This window comes from Gossypium raimondii, chromosome 10 (assembly GCF_025698545.1).
Source record: "Gossypium raimondii isolate GPD5lz chromosome 10, ASM2569854v1, whole genome shotgun sequence".
Lineage (NCBI taxonomy): Eukaryota > Viridiplantae > Streptophyta > Magnoliopsida > Malvales > Malvaceae > Gossypium > Gossypium raimondii.
In genome coordinates, this window is record NC_068574.1 from 12,213,754 (window position 1) to 12,234,481 (window position 20,728).

The window sequence follows — 20,728 nt, forward strand, 5'->3', positions numbered from 1 at the left end:
ATGCCTACTGTTTTCTATTCTAATACACATAGGACTAGTATGTTTGAAAAATACTAACTAGGACGACCCTACCCTACTAAAATTCAGATCATTCATTTCCCTTGCTGCAAGGAAGAAAGTGAAAGCTGCCCTCACCAAAACACCTCTAATTTGCAACATTAATACCTCTAATTAATTAAATTTCAAAAGGGAATGAAGCAACCCAATCGCTTCCCATCCATCGCATGTGCGCCATGTCTGCTGCTTTCAGCATCACTTGTCTCTCTCCGACATACATACATACACATTGCTCTAAACTCATCAAACATAGACCAACTTGATATGGCTAAACCCCGACCTATGTGTAAACCAAAGCGCTACGCGTTAAAATGAGAGCATTGATGATCCACAGCTGTAACCGAATCATCTCTCTGCTCCACGTGACCCTACTCTCCCTTCCCTTTAACCCCTTCAAACCTGCTGCTTTCTCCATCATTCACTTAAGCCATGGCTTCTTCTTCATCAGTACTTCTCAGCAAGCTTCTTCTCCCCCTTTTCATCACTCACATTGTCCTTACAACCTCCATAGTCGAAGCTCAAGTCGAAGATGCAAGTTTGAAGCTGGTCAGAGATGCTTTAGAAAGGCCACTTCCAATCTCAAGTTACAGTGAGTTAAATGACGATGAAGAGATAGATGATGATGGTGATGATGATGATGATGATGATGATGATGATGATGATGGTGAAAATGGGTACAGTCGAAGATCTTTGTTTTGGAAGAGAATGGGGTACTACATTTCATACGGGGCGCTTTGGGCTAACAGGATCCCGTGCCCACCAAGGTCAGGCAGATCTTACTACACTCACAACTGTTTTAAGGTCCACGGGCCTGTTCATCCTTACACTAGGGGTTGTTCAAGGATCACTCGCTGCAGGAGATGATGAGCTTGTTAGGAAAAGGGGGGGGGGGATGTAAAATCACTAAAATGGTGAAGCTTTGAGTGCTAAGCTAGCTAAAATATTATGAGTTTTTGGTCTTCTCATTTTCTTTTTTATTAATGATGGATGAGCAATGTGATTGTAAACTTATTATAACGTGCATTCGTGTTCAAGTATTTGATCATGTGATGAGTTAGAATAATTAGATTGCAGAAGATTCAAGTTGTTATTATTAGGGTTGGGAATTTAGTTCTGTTTCTTTGATTAATTTTGCTTTCCACTGATATGAGTATGGATATTATACTAAGTAATCATGATTTATGCAGGGGAACAATTTGAATCTGGTATTAACATATTCGAATCAGACTGTAAGCTGAGTAGATTTTCGAAGAAATTAGAAAGTAGTTGTTTTCAACTTAAAAAGGAAAAGAAACGACAAACAAAAGGAAAACACTTTCCCATTCTTCAATATCATTTTTAACCAGCAGACGTAGCCCATGTTACTTTCCACCAACTTACTTTAAACTCATTAATATGAGATATTGTTTGCTAACTAATACCTCCATTATTACAGATAAATGCCGAATCTGACACTACTCTATATTGCATCTTCAAAAAAATAATTAATTTAAAACTTTAAGAGGAGTTATCACATTAAAAATATATTGCTTATATAAAAGGAATTATGTAAATTATTTAGCTCAAATATATTTATTTTGACATATAGTGGATTAGAGTTGTTAATGTGCATAGTAGGGTTGAGTTTGGATAAAATTTTAGGCCCGATTGATATGTTTGGGTCTAGTCCGATCCGAAAATGGGCTTAAATTTTTGTCCAAGTTCAGCCCGAATAAAAATGCTTACACTCGGGCCTGGCCTGCCTGTATTAAATTTTTTTTATTTTTTTATATAAAAAAATAAAAATATAATACATCAAAAATACTAAAAACATTAAAATAAATGTTTCCCAACAAATTGAAAATAAATTAAAAAAAGTCTTTTATACTTAAATAACACTAAGATAGATTCAACTTAATAAGCAAATGTCTCTAAAGTAGTAGCAATAATAATAATAAAATAAGAGTTATACAATATCCAAACAATAGCAACAAAATAATAGCAACATAATAGTGAAATAACAGCAAAATAGTTGGAAAAATAGTAGGAAAATAGTAGCAAAACAGTGAAAAAATAATAGTAAACAACAATTTTTTTTTTGCAAATTTGGGCCGAGCTTAAACAACCTTACCCAAGGCCCGACCCGTTTTCTCAACGGGCCTTTTTTTTTACCCAAGCTCATTTTTCGAGCCTATATTTTTACCCAATAACCAAATTGACAGCTTGCAAACTATCACTCTCAACCATCAAATGAGAAATCTTCCTCTCCCAAGCTAGTTCTAACCTGTCCAAGATTGCCCAAAGTTTCACTTGTAATACCGAACATATATAAATGTTTTTGCTATACCTTGATATCCAACTTCCATTAGCGTTTCTCATTACCCCCATCAACATTCGCCTCCTATGAAATAAGGTTCACCACCCATCCGTATTTAGTTTACACCATCTTGGAGGTGGTAATAACCACTTTGGGCAAACTCGCACTTGACCAACAGCCTTTGCGCGTTTGAAAAGCTTATGAAACCGCTTTCCAATAAGCTAGTCCTTCGATTGCCATATCATCAATGGAACAACTTTCTTCCATGAAAATAAAAGAGTTACGACACTTCCATATGCACCATGCAATAACCCCAAAAGTAATGTCCCAATAAGTATCATTAGCAGCGAGCAAATTTTTGTCTTTTAAGATTTCTTGTACCTACTCTTCCAACGACATTGAAAAGAAACATGCAACCTTTTGAAGAGGGATATACCAGATCGACTTTACTAGTTGGCAATCCCTATAACAGCTCGATTTTAGCTAAATCGAAACAGTGGTTTTGAAACCATAAATCTGAGATCGTAAAATTATTTTAATATCATTTTTGGCATTTACAGCATGTGAATTTGATGGTATTAAATTTTCGTGATTTAATTTTACCGATCGAGTGTTTAATTTGATAAAATGACCTAATCGCGTAAAATGCAAAAGTGGCATACTAATTGTTTAAGTGCTTATTTGCTATGATTAATTAAATGTAAAGCCCTTATTATGTAATTAGACCATAATTTTAGTAAATGGACATGGATGGACATATTTTTGTGGATTTTAAATGAATTAATAAAGGTTAATATAGTAATTTATGAATTAATGTTAATAAATTAAAACAAAACAAAATATTAGTGGTGTTCATCTTTATTTTTGCCAAAAATTGAGAAGGAAAGAGTTCATCCATGGCTATTTAGGGTTTGGTCACTTGGAGCTTCAATTGGCATGTGATTTTTGTTCCGTTTTTGATAATTTCTATGTTTTTGAGATCGCTGCTTTGTATTCTAGCTAGCCCAAGCTTTGATGACGATTTTGTGAAATGTCATTGATGAATATTCAAGCTTTTTGTTGTTTTATGATGAAAAATAAATATTTGATGTTAGATTATCATGTTTTATTAAGTGATTTTTGATAAAAATGCTTATTAAGGATTAAATTGTGAAATTTGTAAATTGAGGGGTTAAAATGTGAAATAAATAGAATTATGGACTGCTATGGACATAGGGAAGATTCGGCCAAGCATGATTCTATTGAAATTTTGTGTATTTTGTGTTGTTTTGAAATAGGGATTAAATTGTGAAAATGTGAAATGTTAGGGGCTAAATTGCAAAATGCCCAATTATGTGTTTTTGGATGAAATTGAATGAATATGTCTTTAAATAAGTTAAATTTGAATTGACTTATATAAAGAAAGAAAGAAATCAGAGTTAGATCGGGGAAAGTTGAAAGTTGTCGAATAATCGTTCCGATCCGTTCGTTTCCGAACGAGGTAAGTTCATAAGTAATTTAATGTTTTAAATTTAAATGTATGTATATATATTATATGGAGTCGAATTGAATTGTATGTATGAATATATATATGTATTGCCGAATTAATCTGAGCATGGGATGACTTGTTTGAGCTTGAATCGATTGAATTACGGTGTCTAAAAGCCCCATACGAACCATAGGAATAGTATAGGATACGTATGTCATGACATTAGGACTTTCGAGGTATAATTTCGTGTAAGACCATGTCTGGGACATTGGCATCAATATGAGATTACGTGTAAGACCCTGTTTGGGACAGTGGTATCGAGATGTGATAACATGAAAGACCATATCTGGGATATGGCATTGAATGTGATATATGTGTTTCCGAGTATCCTTAATGATTCCGAATGGTTCAACGAGTAATGTCAATACGAGTCCGACTGTGAATTTGAGCTAAATAGGTCAGGTACGTATAAGGTTTATATGTTCATTGAAAAATAAGGTAAGTGAAGTTACTTAATATGGTAATTTGGATTATTTGAGATGAATGATTGTATATGTGTATGAGATTAGCTAAATTTTGGCCTATTCTAATTGAATTATATATGTTCTTGCGATGAATTAATTACTTATGAATTACTAAGTTTTCAAAGCTTACTTTGTGTTTCTTTTCATTGTTATATAGATTTTGAAAGCTAGTTCGACTTCGGGGACTGTCCAGGAACATCGTCACACTATCGATCGATATTTCGGTACCTTATAAGTTTGTACTTTCGACTTATGGCATGTATAGGCTAGTTTCGATATGGTTCATTTTGATTGGTATATATGTAGCCATGCGAAAATGGCTTGATAATGATGTTAATGTTTATGTTTATTAGGCCATGTAATTAGCTCATTTTGGAAGTATGTTATATGGTATATCTTGTATGATGGATGGTGGCAATTCGAGTTGTGTGATAATAAGGATGTCCAAATATGTTTGCAGATTTTGCTTCTTAATGTTCGGATATGGTTATTAAGTTATGCTTGAATGCGTTCAAATACTTGTTTATAATTGTCTTAATGGTGACTGAATAGGGTTGCTCAATTGTGCTATAAATGTGTTTCAAAGGTATTAAAATGTGGTTGTTTTGCATATTACAATGATATCAAAATGTGGCTATTTTTACATGTTATTAATGCTGTCCAACTTAGTGCTTAAATGTTGTCCATTTTTGGTACAAATCAATGCTATCCGAATGTTATTAATGCTGTCCAAATTAATGCTTAAATGCTGTCCATGTTTGGTACAAGTCAATGCTGTCCAAATGTTTTTACTGCTATCCAAATATTTGTGAATTAATGATGTATGAACGTTGCAAATCAAAGATGTTCAAAACAGGACATGTTTCCTATGATTACCTAGTGTAAATGTTTGTTAATGACTTATGTTTTGATGTGTAAATTGCCTTGTAAGTTGTTTTGTAAATGATGAAAATTTTCTTTGATCATTTCGTGAGATAAATTATTCGGCTATAGTATTTGGTTCATTTTGATAAGCATGAAATTTTGATAATTGGTAATGTATAAAGATTATATTTAACCATTTGTTAATGTTTGCTAATGAATCATATTTAGTTAACTAATAAATGATATAATATAATTAGTTTTAACTTGTTATGTGAAAATGCATAGGTATATAAAATGGTTCGTATAATAATTAGTCATTGAAATAGATGTTTACTAAAGAATGATGTGATATATGTGATTGTTATATGGAATAAAATTTGTTTGGTTTAAATTGGATAGTCAAATACTAAGAATGTGATGTTCGTATGGTTTGAAAATTTTGATTGAATGGAGTATATTGAGTTGATGGAAATTGAAACATGGTTCGTATTTGTGATATGATTAATAAGGCATGTTTGAATTAATTGGTTATGTGCTTTATATATATATGAATTTGACATATATGAATAAGTGAATGGTTGCTGTCTGAATTTGATAACTATTGTAAAGAAGTCATTATAATTTCATGCATGAATTTTAATAAATGATCGTGATAAACTATGTCTTGTTCGGTAATACCTCTTAACCCTAATCTGACGACGGATACGGGTTTGGGGTGTTACAATCCCGAACAACATGGAGTGGCATCTCTAAAGAACTATTGCAAATGCCATACGAACTATCATTCGCCATTCTTCTACCGCTACAGACTGAGTTTATTATCAATCTTCCATACATTAAAAGCAAAAAAAAAAATTGTATTATATGTGGTTCTCGAAATTTTATGCTAACTTCCATTTTGAATCTAGCGTTGGCCAAGTCTCTTGCATTATTATCTTATACTTGCTTTCTACAGTGCATTTACCATTCTCGGTCCACCTCCAAGTGCACCGGTCAAGGCCAACATCCTCTTATGGTGGTTTGATTCCAACAATACGTAAGACAAGATAGTGAGGGAGGTCATGTAAAGTTGGAGTGATTTAATGTATTATTTATTAGTAAATAACTTTTTCATGAAGGAAGATGTAATGGTTACCGTGAGATACTATAGGATCATATTGGGTGAACAAATTTAACCCAAAGAGATTAAAAATGTCCTATAAGGGTAACAAATTTATGACAATGTCATAGGGAAATTAATTCTAGGTCAATCCGAGAAATCATGTCAGCTACGATGGTGTAACCAACTTTCTCCTAAAGTTGAACACTGACCTTTTACCCCGGAAGAAGAAGATATTATAATCTGAGCAGATGCTCGAGTTGATAACAAATGGGCTACCATAGCTCGTTTACTCAACAGGCATACCGATAATGCCATTAAGAACCACTAGAACTCAACATTAAAGTGAAAATGCTTGTTAATAATACATGTGTAAAGAACATTGTATTTGGTTATCTCTTACATTTGTTTCTTCTTTAGAAATGAGGCTCGTACCCTATACATGCATCCTTCGTCGTATTTTATACCTGATCTTACAAATGTTACAATTGTAGTGTAACATCCGAAAAATCGAGTTAGAAGAAATTCGGTTAGTGAATCCCAGAGTGGTTGCGTCTTGAATTTGAGTTAAGATTGTGAAATTATGATAAGTGAATTAATATGTCCAGTGGATAGGTGTTGTGTTTTTGTGAGAGGTTTTAGGTTCAAATCAATTCTTTTGAAATTTTGCTATATTTACCTAAACCCCTATTCTTGAGTATCTGGTTTATATATTATTTTCGCTCAATTGAGAACAAGAATGAGCATGTTGGTTCAATGGTTAAGCTTTTGTATACACTTTGGTCTTGTGTTCGAGTTCCTACGAAAACAATAAGAAAATGTTTTTTTTGTCATGCTGCCTTGTGAGTAGGGGTGAGCAAAACTCGATTCGACTCGAAAAAATCGAAAAAAAATCGAATTTCGAGTTAAACGAATCAAGTTAATCGGATTATTCGAATCAACTCGAATTTTTTTTCGAATTTTGAGTTCGAATCGAGTTGAGTTTTCAAATTCGAATAACTCGAATAATTCGAATAATTCGAATATCAAACTATAATATTTTACATTTTTACCCAAAACTCCCAAACCTTTTTACTTTTCCCTCAAAACTTTTACTCCTTCCCACTTTCCCCCCAAAACTTTTACTCCCCTCCCCTCTCAACCCCCCAATCTATCCAAAATCCATTTCCCACCAAAATTTTACTCTCCCATTTATTTTTTCTCAAAATTTTACTCCCCAAAACCTTCAAAACATTTTATTTTCCCCCAAAATTTTTACTCCCTCCCACTTTTCCCCTAAACTTTTATTCCCTTCCCATCCCACCTCCCATCTATCCCAAACCCTCCCCCCTCAAAATTTTTGTTTAATATTTTCCCTCCAAAATTTTACTCACCTCTATTTACTTTCCCTCAAACTTTTATTCCCCAAAACTTTTTATTTTTCCCCTAAACTTTTACTTCTCACCCTTTACTCCCAAATAAAAAATCAAAATATCCAAAAAAATCACTAAACATAAATAGTAATAATTTTATTTATATCTGCTATTTATATTATTAAATTAAATTTCACATTTTATATTATTTATATTTTTGAATTGTTTAGTCATATTGAATATTTATATTAAAATTGAATTATTATTTATGTCATAAAATATTTGTGTTAAAATTTTATATTGGTATCAATTTCACATTTTATTTTTAAAATAACTTTTATTAAAAATTATATTTTTACATTTAATATATTTTTAATTCTAAAATACATAGTGACAAGAATCAAGATAATTGAAACAACTAAGCAAGCAAAGAAGCTAACCAAGATATAAAAATTAATAAATAAATTATGAAGTGATGAAAGTTAATAAAAATTTGATTAAGGTGGACAAATTTTATTACGATGGGTGACAATAGTTACAAGGACCCAAAATTATTTTTTAAAATTTAACTCGAACAAATATATTCGATTCGATTCGATTCGAATTCCATCTCACTCGACTCGATTCGAGAAAACTTCAAATAAAGTTAGGATGATAAAATGATATTCGAAAACTCGATTAACTCGAAAATTTTCGATTCGATTCGATTCGATTCGATCGAATGCTCACCCCTACTTGTGAGTTAGTTTTTATTTTCTTAAATTAATTAAGTTTTTCTGAAAACTTCCTCTCCTTTTAACGTTCTTCTATTTTTTTCTCTCTATCGTTTCTTATTCTTTTCTTTTTGGTTGTGATCGTCTTCCACCGTTAGTTTACTGTTTGAATCGTTTTGAATCTATTGCTCTAAGTTCCGTTGTGCTGTCGACCTTTCAATCAACTACGTAAGTGTTCCTTATTGAGTTTTTGTTTGATTTTGTTAGTGGACAAAATTATGTTCCTTTTTGTGTGGTGTAATTTTTTGACTTGTGTAAACCTTTAATAGGGAAGATCTCAGTGTTTACGTCCCTCCAATAGTTTAATAATTACGTGTTGGTTGATTTGTTTGTTGGTAAGTTTTGATTTGGGATTTTGTATCGAAAGTTCTTCAACGTAACTTCAATTTTGGATGTTAGTTTAATGATTTAATTGTAAATAAATAGTCTGATTGGACGTTTGAACATCGTTTTTAGGTTCCAAGATCATCTCTGTTATTTCTACGTCAAAACAGTATTAGGTGTGTAACGAAAACTCGAGAAATCAATGAATGGTGGAAGTTAAAATTGGGGTTGTCAATGCCACACAATCGTATGGTAGGTCATTTGTGACATGGGCTGTGCACTATGCCACTAACTTGAGTCACACAGCCATGTGCTAGGTTGGTGCCAAACCGTGTAACTTTCTGACTTGAGCCACACAGTCGTATGCCAGGTCGTGTGTCAAGCCGTATAAGGCATTGTGATAAGCCACATGATTTTGTGTCAGGCCGTGTGAGGCACTGTGATGAGCCACACAAGCCAGCCATGTAGGCCCTGTGAATCCATAAAGGCGTGTGGGCCAAAAATTCAAAATCTTTCTCTAGGGCCGTAAATGTCGTTCGAATCAAACGTAAGCCTTCTGTGGGTCCGTTTGATCTAAAACAAGCTATAAAACTTAATGTTTGATGATTTATTCGTGTATAATCTGTTATCTATACATATGTCTAATATGATATAAGTTAAGTAAATGTGATCTATTAGCATATAATATGATTTTGTTTGAGACATGTTTAAGGCATTTGATTTATTTAAGTATGGTCTATGCTCTGTTAATTTTGATGATTCATTTTTGTGTTATCTTATTGGTTGTGAACATGTGATATCCAAATAAGTTGTTGTGTTTGATATTGATTCTTATATGTAAACATGCATGTGACTTCATAGCAAATATGTTATGATTCATTAAGATTTGATTAATCTGTTAAGCTAAACGTTGATTTTCATGCCTTCTATCTCTGTTATTGTACGATAGCATGTCCTACATGCTTATCATTTTGATTTTGAATATGCATGCCATGACACATTGCATGGGGTTTGAGATGATGTAAAAGGAGGAAGCTTCTGGCAGTTCAATGATTTACATTATCAGATGGTTTATCAACAATTCTGATTTAATAGCTTTAACTGCAATTCTGGTGGCACTGTCCATAATTTTCTGTTGGTGTGATTTGGTTGGATGAGTTATGAGAAACTTTATTTTGGTGTGTAGTAGAGTTGGGTAGGATATTTTCTGATAAATCTACATTCTGATTTTCTGAAAAACATCGCATTGGCATAATCATACATCCTCTGTTCTATTACACAATCATTATGAAAATTTTTGGCTGCAATCTGTTTTGCTGCACCGTCTGAGAAGTAGGATTCACCGTTGTGGCTTCAATCCTTTAAATTGCAAGGACAGGGAAAACGAGATTCGCCGTTGTAGCTTCAATCTGTTTCGCTGCACCGCCTGAGAAGTAAGATTCACCGTTGTGGCTTCAATCCTTTAAATTGCAATGTCAGGGAAAACGAGATTTGCCATTGTAGCTTCAATCTGTTTCGCTACACCGTCTGAGAAGTAAGATTTGCCGTTGTGGCTTCAATCCTTTAAATTGCAATGTCAGGGAAAACAAGATTCGTCATTGTAGCCTCAATCTGTTCTGCTGCACCGCCTGAGAAAGAAGATTCGCCGTTGTGGCTTCAATCCTTTAAATTGCAATGTCAGGGAAAACGAGATTCGTCATTGTAGCTTCAATCTGTTTCGCTGCACCGCCTGAGAAGTAAGATTCACCGTTGTGGCGTCAATCCTTTAAATTGCAATGTCAGGGAAAACGAGATTCGCCATTGTAACTTTAATCTGTTCCGCTGCACCGCCTGAGAAGTAAAATTCGCCGTTGTGGCTTCAATATTTTAAATTGTAATGTCAGGGAAAACGAGATTCACCGTTGTAGCTTCAATCTATTTCGCTGCACTACCTGAGAAGTAAGATTCGCCGTTATGGCTTCAATCCTTTAAATTGCAATGTCAGGGAAAACGAGATTCGCCATTGTAGCTTCAATCTGTTTCGCTACACCGTCTAAGAAATAAGATTTGCCGTTGTGGCTTCAATCCTTTAAATTGCAATGTCAGGGAAAACGAGATTCGTCGTTGTAGCTTCAATCTATTCCGCTCCACCGCCTGAGAAGTAAGATTCACCGTTGTGGCTTCAATCCTTTAAATTGTAATGTCAAGGAAAACGAGATTCGCCATTGTAGATTCAATTTGTTCCACTGTACTGCCAGGGAAAGTAAGATTTACTGTCTTCGATCTGCTTCACTACTGCTTAGGGAGACAGGATCTAATGGCTTAAATCTGTTTCTCCACTATCTTGGGAAGATAAGATTCACTATCTTCGATCTGCTCCACTACTGCTTAGGGAGACAGAATCTGTAATCTTCAACCTACTCCACTACTGCTTAGGGTGATAGGACTAATGGCTTAAATCCACTTCTCCACTGTATTAGGAAGATAAGATTCACCATTTTCGATCTACTCCGCTGCTAAATATAGGAAAACATGATCTGCTATCTTTAATCTTCTCCGCTGCCAAATATAGGAAGACAAGATCTGCTATCTTTGATCTCTTTTGCTGCCAAATACAGAAAGATAAGATCTGCTATCTTCGATCTCCTCCGCTGCCAAATACAGGAAGACAAGATCTGCTATCTTCAATCTCCTCCGCTGCCAAATACAGGAAGACAAGATCTACTATATTCGATCTCCTCCGCTGCCAAGTACAGGAAGACAAGATCTATTATCTTCGATCTCCTCCGCTGCCAAATACAGGAAGAAAAGATCTGCAACTTCATTGATCTGTTCTCTAGGGAACATGACCTGTATGTTCTATTTTATTAACCTAATTGTGCCTAGTGATTAGGATGACATGATCAGAACGAATCAAATGCTCCTAACTAGATGTGTATGAATGACATTTGAATGAATGCAAAATGTCATGAAAATGATTCCTTAATGCTTTATCATCACGTAAAAGCTTATTAAGGTTTTATCACTGACGTGCTACAACGCCTTCTTGCTTGACTGGCTTTTCTGAAGAAACATTTAGCCAGGCTGCTCCCACTGTAAACCTCAAATTTATATCCACTGGGACGCCAAAATTTGTACCGTCGCTCTCCCGCTGTAATACAAGGGTATAAATATGTGGCTTTTCCTCCGTCCTCTTTTATCACAATTCGAGGATATAGGATCTAAACCGTTCTAGTTTCCTACACCATTCTCAGGGTGTCGTACCAAAGTCTTATGCGCAAATGAAGGATCTCTTCTCCGAGGTAACCTCTTCTTATTGCCTGATGATCATTGCTTGCTTGTTCATTTAAGCTTTGTCATTGACACGACATCTTGTCATTTTGTTCAATCAATGCACTTGACAACATAAATCCAAAGAGAAAGTCTAAATTCAAACACTTCCTTCTCAGATTTCCAACCTTTAGAATTGATGTGTTCTAAACAATAGTCCTGTTTCAGGCTCCTATATTATTTAGAAACTTTTCAGATTAATATGCAAAACTTCCTTTGTGAAAGTTTTATTAGTCCATTAATCATTATTCTAATGCAACATGCTTGCAAAAAATCATAACGATAGGTAAAATAGAATTGATTTGAGAGCATAGCTCGAAATGAATAAATTATCAAGGATAGCAAGAATAAAAAGAGGAATTGATTGGAACATGTATCTTGAAAAAGAAAGAAGTATTCCAAGAATGACAAATTCAATATATAAATAGTATGAATGTTAGGTGCCCAGATATCGCAGCTTGAACTTCTCTGTACAAACTTTCTAAAGACCTTTCTGAGTTTGACATGTGTTTAGGAGATCTACAGGACTTTGTTGATGCTCCAAGATGTCACCTACCCTTTTCTATTGATTCAGGTATAGCAAGATCACCATATGCCCTGATCTGATCAAAATTTGAGCTTCTTTGATCGCCTCATGCCCCAATTTGATCCAAAATTTGAGTCGCTCTGATCACCTAATGTCCCACCATGATCAAAAATTTGAGCAGACATTTTCGGGTTTTCAACTCAAATCCCCTTTGGCCTAAGGTGCCCTTTGCGGGTTTTCCCCTTAGCCTCTCCATTTTTACTTTTCATTTTTTCATTTTTCATTTTTTTCATTTTTTTTGTTCGACTCAAAGTGCCATTTGCAGGTTTTCACCTTGGTCCTTCCTTCTTCTTTAAACGAAGTGTTTCTTAACTGGATCCGAGTTTATAGGATTGGCAATCTCACTCAGGATCAGTGCTCCTTTGAAAATGGTCTTTTTTACAACATAGGGGCATTCCCGGTTTGGCATTCACTTCCCTTTAGAATCCTTTCGTTAATGATGAATCTTTTTCAACATCCAACCCTCTCATAGAATTCTCTGAGATGCCTGTTTATTATGGGCCCATATCATTTATTTCTGGTACATCTGACCCTGATGAATAGCTTTTAACCCTTTTCCTAGGGTCAACTGATCATATCGCGATTGGATCCCTCCAACAAGCAATGAGGGGATTTCAATAGGTAAAACTACTTTAATCCTGTAAACCAAAAAGAGAGATGTTGCCCCAGTACATATGTTCGACAAGCAATGATGGCAAGTGGTAATTTCCCATGCCAGTTCTTGTTCACCTCTAGGTAATTCGGTGACAAAACGTGGTGTTTGCTTCTGAATTGATTTCAGACCTCAGTTATCGTGCTATCATTTAAGTTGAATTCATTTTCCAATACCATCCTCTCTGAAATTCTGTATCGGTATAGGATGACCTTGATCCATGAAGTAGCCTCTCACAAAAAAATGAAGCAATGCCCATTAGAAGTCTTCGATAATGGTGATGTCCATGCCTCATTTTGCTCAAAATTTGAGTCGCCCTTTTTCGGGTTTTCAACTCAAGCCCCTATGGTCTCAATGCGCCCTTTGCGAGTTTTCACTTTGGCCTCTCCTTTTTCATTTTTTTTCTTTTTTTTCTTTTTTTTCTTTTTTTTCTTTTTTTTATTGTTTTATTTCTAAATCTGAACTCATAGGATTAGGCATGTCCTTGTTATCCCTTCTGATCAAGACTGACGCTTTTCCAGATAAGGCCTTCCGCATAAGGTTCTTCCCATCTTGGCATGAAGTTCCTTTTGTATGGGAAGGATCTTCTTCGATACCAGGTCCTCTCATAAAATCCTCTAAGACGAACTTCTTATTCTTCCTCTTTTTTTTGAGCTCGTATCATTTGCTTTTGGTGTACTTGACCATGATGGATAACTTTGAACAATTCTCCTCGATCGGGATTAGGTCCAAAAACTCAGAAAGAATCTCGTCTTCAATAGGCAAAACCGCAATAGGCCCAAGAGAAAGGCATTGCCCCAGCAGAGTTTTTTTACCTCCAATACACTATTCACTTTGGGGCGAGATGATGTTAATCTTAAACAGACTACCAACTTCTGATATCGTGCTCTTGTTCAAATTTAGTGCATCGTCAAATATGATCATTTTTTACATTCCATACTGACATATGATTTTCAAGGATTTGCTGACTATCGACTTCGTGACACTGGCATATGAAGCAGCTTCCACCCACTTAGTGAAGTAATCGATTGTTGCAAAGATGAATTGTTGACTGCCAGAAATTTTTGGCAAGATTGGCTCAATGACACTCATGCCCCACATGGGGAGAAGTCGTGGATTCCAATGATTCTTTATAGGATAGGATCTGTTTTCTATCTTGTTCTACCATCCTCAATAAGTTCAGAGATAAGCTATAATCTATGTCATCTTCGAAGTCATGAGATCCCTCTAAACACATGTCTCACTCAAAAGGTGATTCTGAGTCTATAGCAGTGTCATTCATGTCGTTGATATTTAGGGACCTATTGTAGGTACACAAGAATATACACAGAATATATGAAGTTATGTACAATATGATTATGAATGCCATAATGATTTGGAAGAAAGAATAAAAGAATAAAAAATAATCATTCATAAGAAATGAAAGAATATTGGTTCAAAAAGACGCAAAGATGCATTCCATTAAAATAATGACGTTCAGACATGAGTCTATTTCACAAAAGAGTTCTTATTGCCTCTAGGCTAAAAGCAACAAGTGTGTTCTGAATACCACTCTAAGTAAGCTCTAAATACTATAGAGATCTCTTCTGCAGTCTGATTATTTAGAACACTCCCAAGTTTATAAGGGCGGATATCTAAAAAGGTCCCTTTTCATTTGTCTTCATGTATGACATTAGTGTGAACGTTTCCCAAAATTTCTTCGTACATCACACTTGCCTCGTCATCAATATGATTGGGTAGCGGATTTTCTGCACTGGAGGCCTCATCGAATTTGACAATGCCTATGTTGATGAATTTTTCGACTAGCTTCTTGAAGGCAACGCAATTCTCTATTGAATGCCCCATAATTCCAGCATGGTAGTCGCATTGTGCGTTCGCATCGTACCATTTGGGATACGGAGGCTGTATGGATTTTAAGTAACGATGAGCAACAATATATGCATCGAACAAGCTTTGATACAGCTCCTTATATGACATCAGAATTGGTGTGAACTGGAGCTTCTCAGTACCTGGTTTCACTCTAGATTCTTGCTTTAAAGGGCTCTGATGGCTGGTGGTTTTCGTCTTTGGCCTGCCCACAGTGATTGGTTTTGAGTGGCCCTTGTTACGTCCGCCTACATTATCCCTTTTATTCCTCTTCTTCCCTGGGACCTTTATAGTATCTGGGTATTCTACCCTTATCTGCTTTATTCCTGCTAGATTAACAACAGGATTAGCTAAATTATTCCTCAAATTGGATCCTGGGCCTGTCAGGCAATTCACTGGTGTCGATGTACCAGTCTGATAATATTGGGATCTGATAGTAAAGAGTACCCCTTGTGGGCGCCCATCTGGCTAGACCTGGACACTTGTCGGAGTATAATCTAAGGAATAGGCAAGATCTTCATTATCAACTCCAAAGTAAACCACCGGGTCTTTCATTTCCTTTGACTTTCCAGCTAGCAATCGGTTGAACTGGGTTATCATAGTTCTCTGCAATTCTAGCATCTGGTCTCTCATTTTCTGTTGAAATTCGGTCAATTGCTCCTGCATCTGTATTTGCATTCGCTCTAATTTCTTCAACCTTTGTTCCATTTCTCTAGTATTTGCTTGGATGCTGTAAGGGTATTTGGTTGGTTGGTTTTCCAAATTAGCTGAAATAAATTGACTCAATTAGACTCTTTCAATGGATTTTAATGCATGTAATGCAAGTGCATGAGATGTATGCCTAAAGAGACGTTGATTCTGATTCAATTACATTTAGAAAACTTTTCTAGAAAGTAAATTCCTTTACATAAAGCAGATGCATGTACGGCCTCGCCCTTATATTCCAAGAGACAACATCGATCTTTTTCTTTATCCGCATGTTTGTAATAATCTCACCAATTTTCAATAGATGCCACTGTTAGCTCATTTTCTTAATCTTGGTCGCAATCCATCTTCTGCCCATCTTCATAAGGCTCGTCAGCTTCTTTAAGGGAGTTGGAGCATTGAAGGCTCTTAGACAATCGTCTTGAATCCTCAGGCCACGAAGCAAGGTCACGAACTCTTCCATCGCCCTTCTTGTGTTTCTCAGAATATATTCAGGCAGCAGTATTGTTTTCCACTTTATCAAAAAATCCGTATTCCATGACAAGCTTTTTAATTTAGTAATCGAACTTGAATCAATATCTATTTCCTAAGATGCAAGTGCAATGCAATCAAAACACAACAAGAGGGGTTAGTACAAAACATAAGCAAACAAGAAAAAAAGTACCTAGCTGGGTAACCACTAGGGATTTGGAGTGGCTCTACCTAGGTTAAGTTCCTCAGTCCACTATATGAGGTTTGGTTCTAAAGTCAAGGTACCCGAACCAGCAGATTCCTCGATCTTCACCCATTATAGGCTCATATGCATCGAAGTTCGATTCTGGGAATACATTTCCCTATGGCTACACGGAGATGAAAATCTCACGAAGACATAGGTACAGATGTATCCCGAAAGTGATCCACTATCCTGCACGGAGGTGAAAACCTCACGAAGGACTAGCTTCTCACTTCCACTTAAAAATGTGTGACCAACGGTCATGCAATGCAATGCAGAAAGATATAAAAATTTAAAATACAAAACATGATGAAAACTCAAAACAATTGAAATGCAATGGGAGGATCATATATTTAAATCACATTTTCAACTTTCGACAAAAAGACAAGAAATAATCAACTCGTGGCTTGACTCTCTTATTTAAAGTCCCCAGTGGAGTCGCCAAGCTGTTGACACCATTTTTTGGATGAAAAACGGGGTCGACTTGGGTTTTAAAAATGAAAACGGGAGTCGCCACCAATCCTTTTTAATGAGGTGTGATTGGATCACCTCGAAAAGTGGTTTTTTTTAATAAACGGTTTGATTTTATTAAAACAACGATTTTGGTCCACGAAATTCAGAAAACGGGTTCGGGAGTCGATTACGTACGAGGAAGGATTAGCACCCTCGTAACGCCCAAAATTGGTACCTAGTTGATTATTTAATGTCTTAATGTCGAAAATTGATAACTTTGAAGAATTTTAAAAAATACGATCCTTTTATTAAAACATTAAAAATTTTCAAGAAAAGGGGGATATTTCACGTTGTTCGAGAAAGAGAATCATATCCAGTAAGTTAGGACACAATGTCTCGAATTCCTGATACGCGAATGAAAAATACTTATTTAAAAGATATTTAACTATCTTGGATTAAAAAAGGGATCACGATCAGTAAGTTAGGACACGATCCTTTTTTTAATTCCCGATATCGTTTAAAACTTGAGTTTAAAAAAAATCGTGTAATAAAGTTTAAAAGAATATTCAATTGTTTAAATCAAATGAAGAAATCGCAACCCAATACGTTAGGGCACAATTTCTCAAAATATTAAACATTGAATATTGCATTTATTTTAAAAATCTTCATCTCGAGGAATCAACGTGTCACATCCAATGCATTAGGACACGACGTATTGAATTCTCGATAATGAGCTTTTTATTTGTATTTTTTTATAAAAGAGTAATCTCGATTACTTTGATTCAACAAAGAAAATCGGAACCCAATACGTTAGGGCTCGATTCTCTCGAAGATCTCAAATACCGAGTATTGCTTTTATTTTGAAATTTTCATTTTTTGACAAATTTGAGTAAAAAGATGTAACGTAACAACAATGATGGTAATGTGAGTAAAATAATACAAGTAAGGGCTACAAAATAAAATAAATACAAAGACAAACTAATATAGTACACAATTGCAAGCATATAAGCAATAAAATTAAAAACATTCTTACAAAACAAATTATGAAAATCTACATAAAGAAATAAACAAAGTAAATGTATAAAACTATAAAAATAAAAAAGATACATATATGTGTATATACATAAAATTATGGAAATATGAAAATATATGTATGTACATATAAATTATAAACTATAGAAATCACATAAGAAAATATAGATTTTTAAAATATAATAGTATATATAAATACGTATGTGCATATTTATGAAAAATAAAAGAGATACATGTAAGTACGTATATACATAAAAACTTTAAAATGCAAATATAAATACATTCATGTATATAAATTATAAAATAATAAAAAAGGGCGTATATATGCATGTAAATATTAAATATGTACATATGAATGTATATATAGAAGCAATTATATTAATATAATAATAGTAATAATAATAATAATAATGACAACGCTAATAATAATAATAACATTAAAATAATTAACTAAAATAATAAAAGTGCTAAAATACGGACTAAATCGAAATAAAAATGAAAACACTGGGCAAATTTAGAATAAAAAGGATTAGATTGCAACACGCGCCAAAAGGGGAGGGCCAAATGTGTAATAAACCCGATTTTAGGCCACGCGTCCCTCCCTCAGGTGTCCAATCGAATTGAGGACTAAATTAAAAAAGGGGACAAATCCGTGGTCCAAATTAAAAGAGGAGAAAAAAAAGACAAATGGTCCAAATTGAAACAGACCGAAAATGTGGAAGGGCTTGAAGCGCAAATAACCCCTTGAAGGCTAAAACACGCGGACCCTGGTTGGACAGGTCGGGTCGCCCCGCGGGTTGCGCTAAACGGTGCCGTTTTGGCCTGAAAGGCTCGCCCCAAAACGACATCGTTTTGGGGGCCTATAAAAGCCCAGTTTTTTAGAAAAAAAAGTCATTTGCCTTTTGTTTCAAAAAAAAAAGAAAAAAAAGCTTTAAGTTCTCCCTCAACCTCCCTCCTTAGCCGGCCATGGCTCCGGTCATCGGCCACCGCACCTGCCGCCGGACGCCGGCGACGGCTCCGCCGTCCGCGGTGGCCGGAAAACTAAAATACTCCATTTTGTTCCTTTTTTCGAATAGAGCCCAGATCTGGGGTCAAAACTACCAGAAAAACCCGGCGACAAGGGCCAAAATCGGAAGAGACCTTTCGGTTCTTCTTCCTCACATCCGCCGAAATCAGGTAAGACTCTCCTCTTTATTTTATTTTATTATCTTGTTATATATATGTTGATTAAATGAGAATGAAAAGAGAAAGAAACACTGTAGAAAACCAAAATAGAACGAAAATAAAGAAAAAGCAATCGGAAAAACCAAGGTGAATCACCTTCAAAACTTTTTATTTCTTCCAAGTTTTTTTCTAAAAGCCGAACCTCTTTACATGTTGTTAGTTTCGGCTTTTATAGCCGATTGTTTTACATTTTTTTATTCCTATTTGATTGCCTTTCTCTGCTGTTGCGTGTCCTTGCAGGTACTTGATGGAAGTGGTTGGTGGTGGTTGCGGCGGTAGCAGGGGGCAAGTAGTAATGTTGGTGGCGGCCAGGAGCAGGTAGGCTAGGGTTTCAAAAAACTGAAACCCTAGTTTGACTGGGTTCAAGGCCTGTTGGGTTATTTGGGCCCGATGTAGTTGGGCTTGGTTATTAGGTTTTTGTTTTTGTTTTGTTGGGTTTTGGGTGTTGTGTGGGTTAGTTGGGCCCCGGGCAAAGTGGGCTTGTACACACGGATCATTCGTCTTTGCGATGGATGACTTAATTACTATATGATAGTAATTTACTTTTCATGAAAGAAAATGTAATGGTTACAATGAGATAAGATAGGATCATATTGGGAGAGCGGATTTATTCCAAAAAGAATAAGGATATCCTAAGAGGATAACACATTTATGACAAGGTCATTGGACGAGTATTGATCGAGTAGCTTTCGTAATGGTATATTGTTAGGGAGAGCTTAATCACGATACTATAGTGAAATGACTTCATTACTAAATGAGTTTATAATTAATAGACGAAAAGCTGAAACTTGATTATAAATCATTTGAGCCCTAATCACATATGTCCAATCAATCCCTTCATTAGCTCGTTGAAACCAGAAATTAATTGCATGTTGAATCAAATGAACAAAAATGGATAGAAATGATAAAGTTAGAGAAATGGGTTACATTCGAAAATGAATGTGGCTTCTCACTAAGTGTGGAAATGACTTGAGAATTAATTTAAGTTTTCCGGATTATTATTTGATTAATTGCAGTTCGAAAATGAAATTAAATTAATTGATCATTGTGCATTCGTCGAATGTAGAATTTAAATATATTTTTCATAGATTCTTTTATGGCAAAGTTGCCATGATTTTAACGGAGTTAGAATTTGGTTGAGAAAATTATTTAATTGGAAAATTTAATTTATTTAAATGAATTTAATAAATAATGTCTATTTTGAGAAATAGAAAAACATGTATTGAGTTGGATTAAATTATAAAGTGTTGGGTTAAAAGTCTAGGAAGCACATATAATTGAACCCAATAAAGAAGAGACCTGAATCTCTATCATGTTACATATGAGGAGAGGCACACCTAATTAGCCACCTCTCTCCTAGTTCAACTTGGGGATTAGTTTTGTTTTTTATTAAATAGACATTAAATGCATTCTATTAATCCAATTAGGGTTT

At 35.0% G+C, this 20,728-nt stretch overlaps 1 protein-coding gene across 1 annotated transcript; it reads left to right on the forward strand.

Annotated features, from left to right (window-relative positions):
• Nucleotides 1-285: 285 nt before the first annotated feature.
• Nucleotides 286-1,150, forward strand: LOC105778310 (protein RALF-like 34). The gene has a single exon (XM_012601996.2). It carries the CDS (start codon nucleotides 487-489, stop codon nucleotides 919-921), a length of 435 nt encoding a protein of 144 aa, XP_012457450.1. The 5' UTR covers nucleotides 286-486; the 3' UTR covers nucleotides 922-1,150.
• The last annotated feature ends 19,578 nt before the right edge of the window (nucleotides 1,151-20,728 follow it).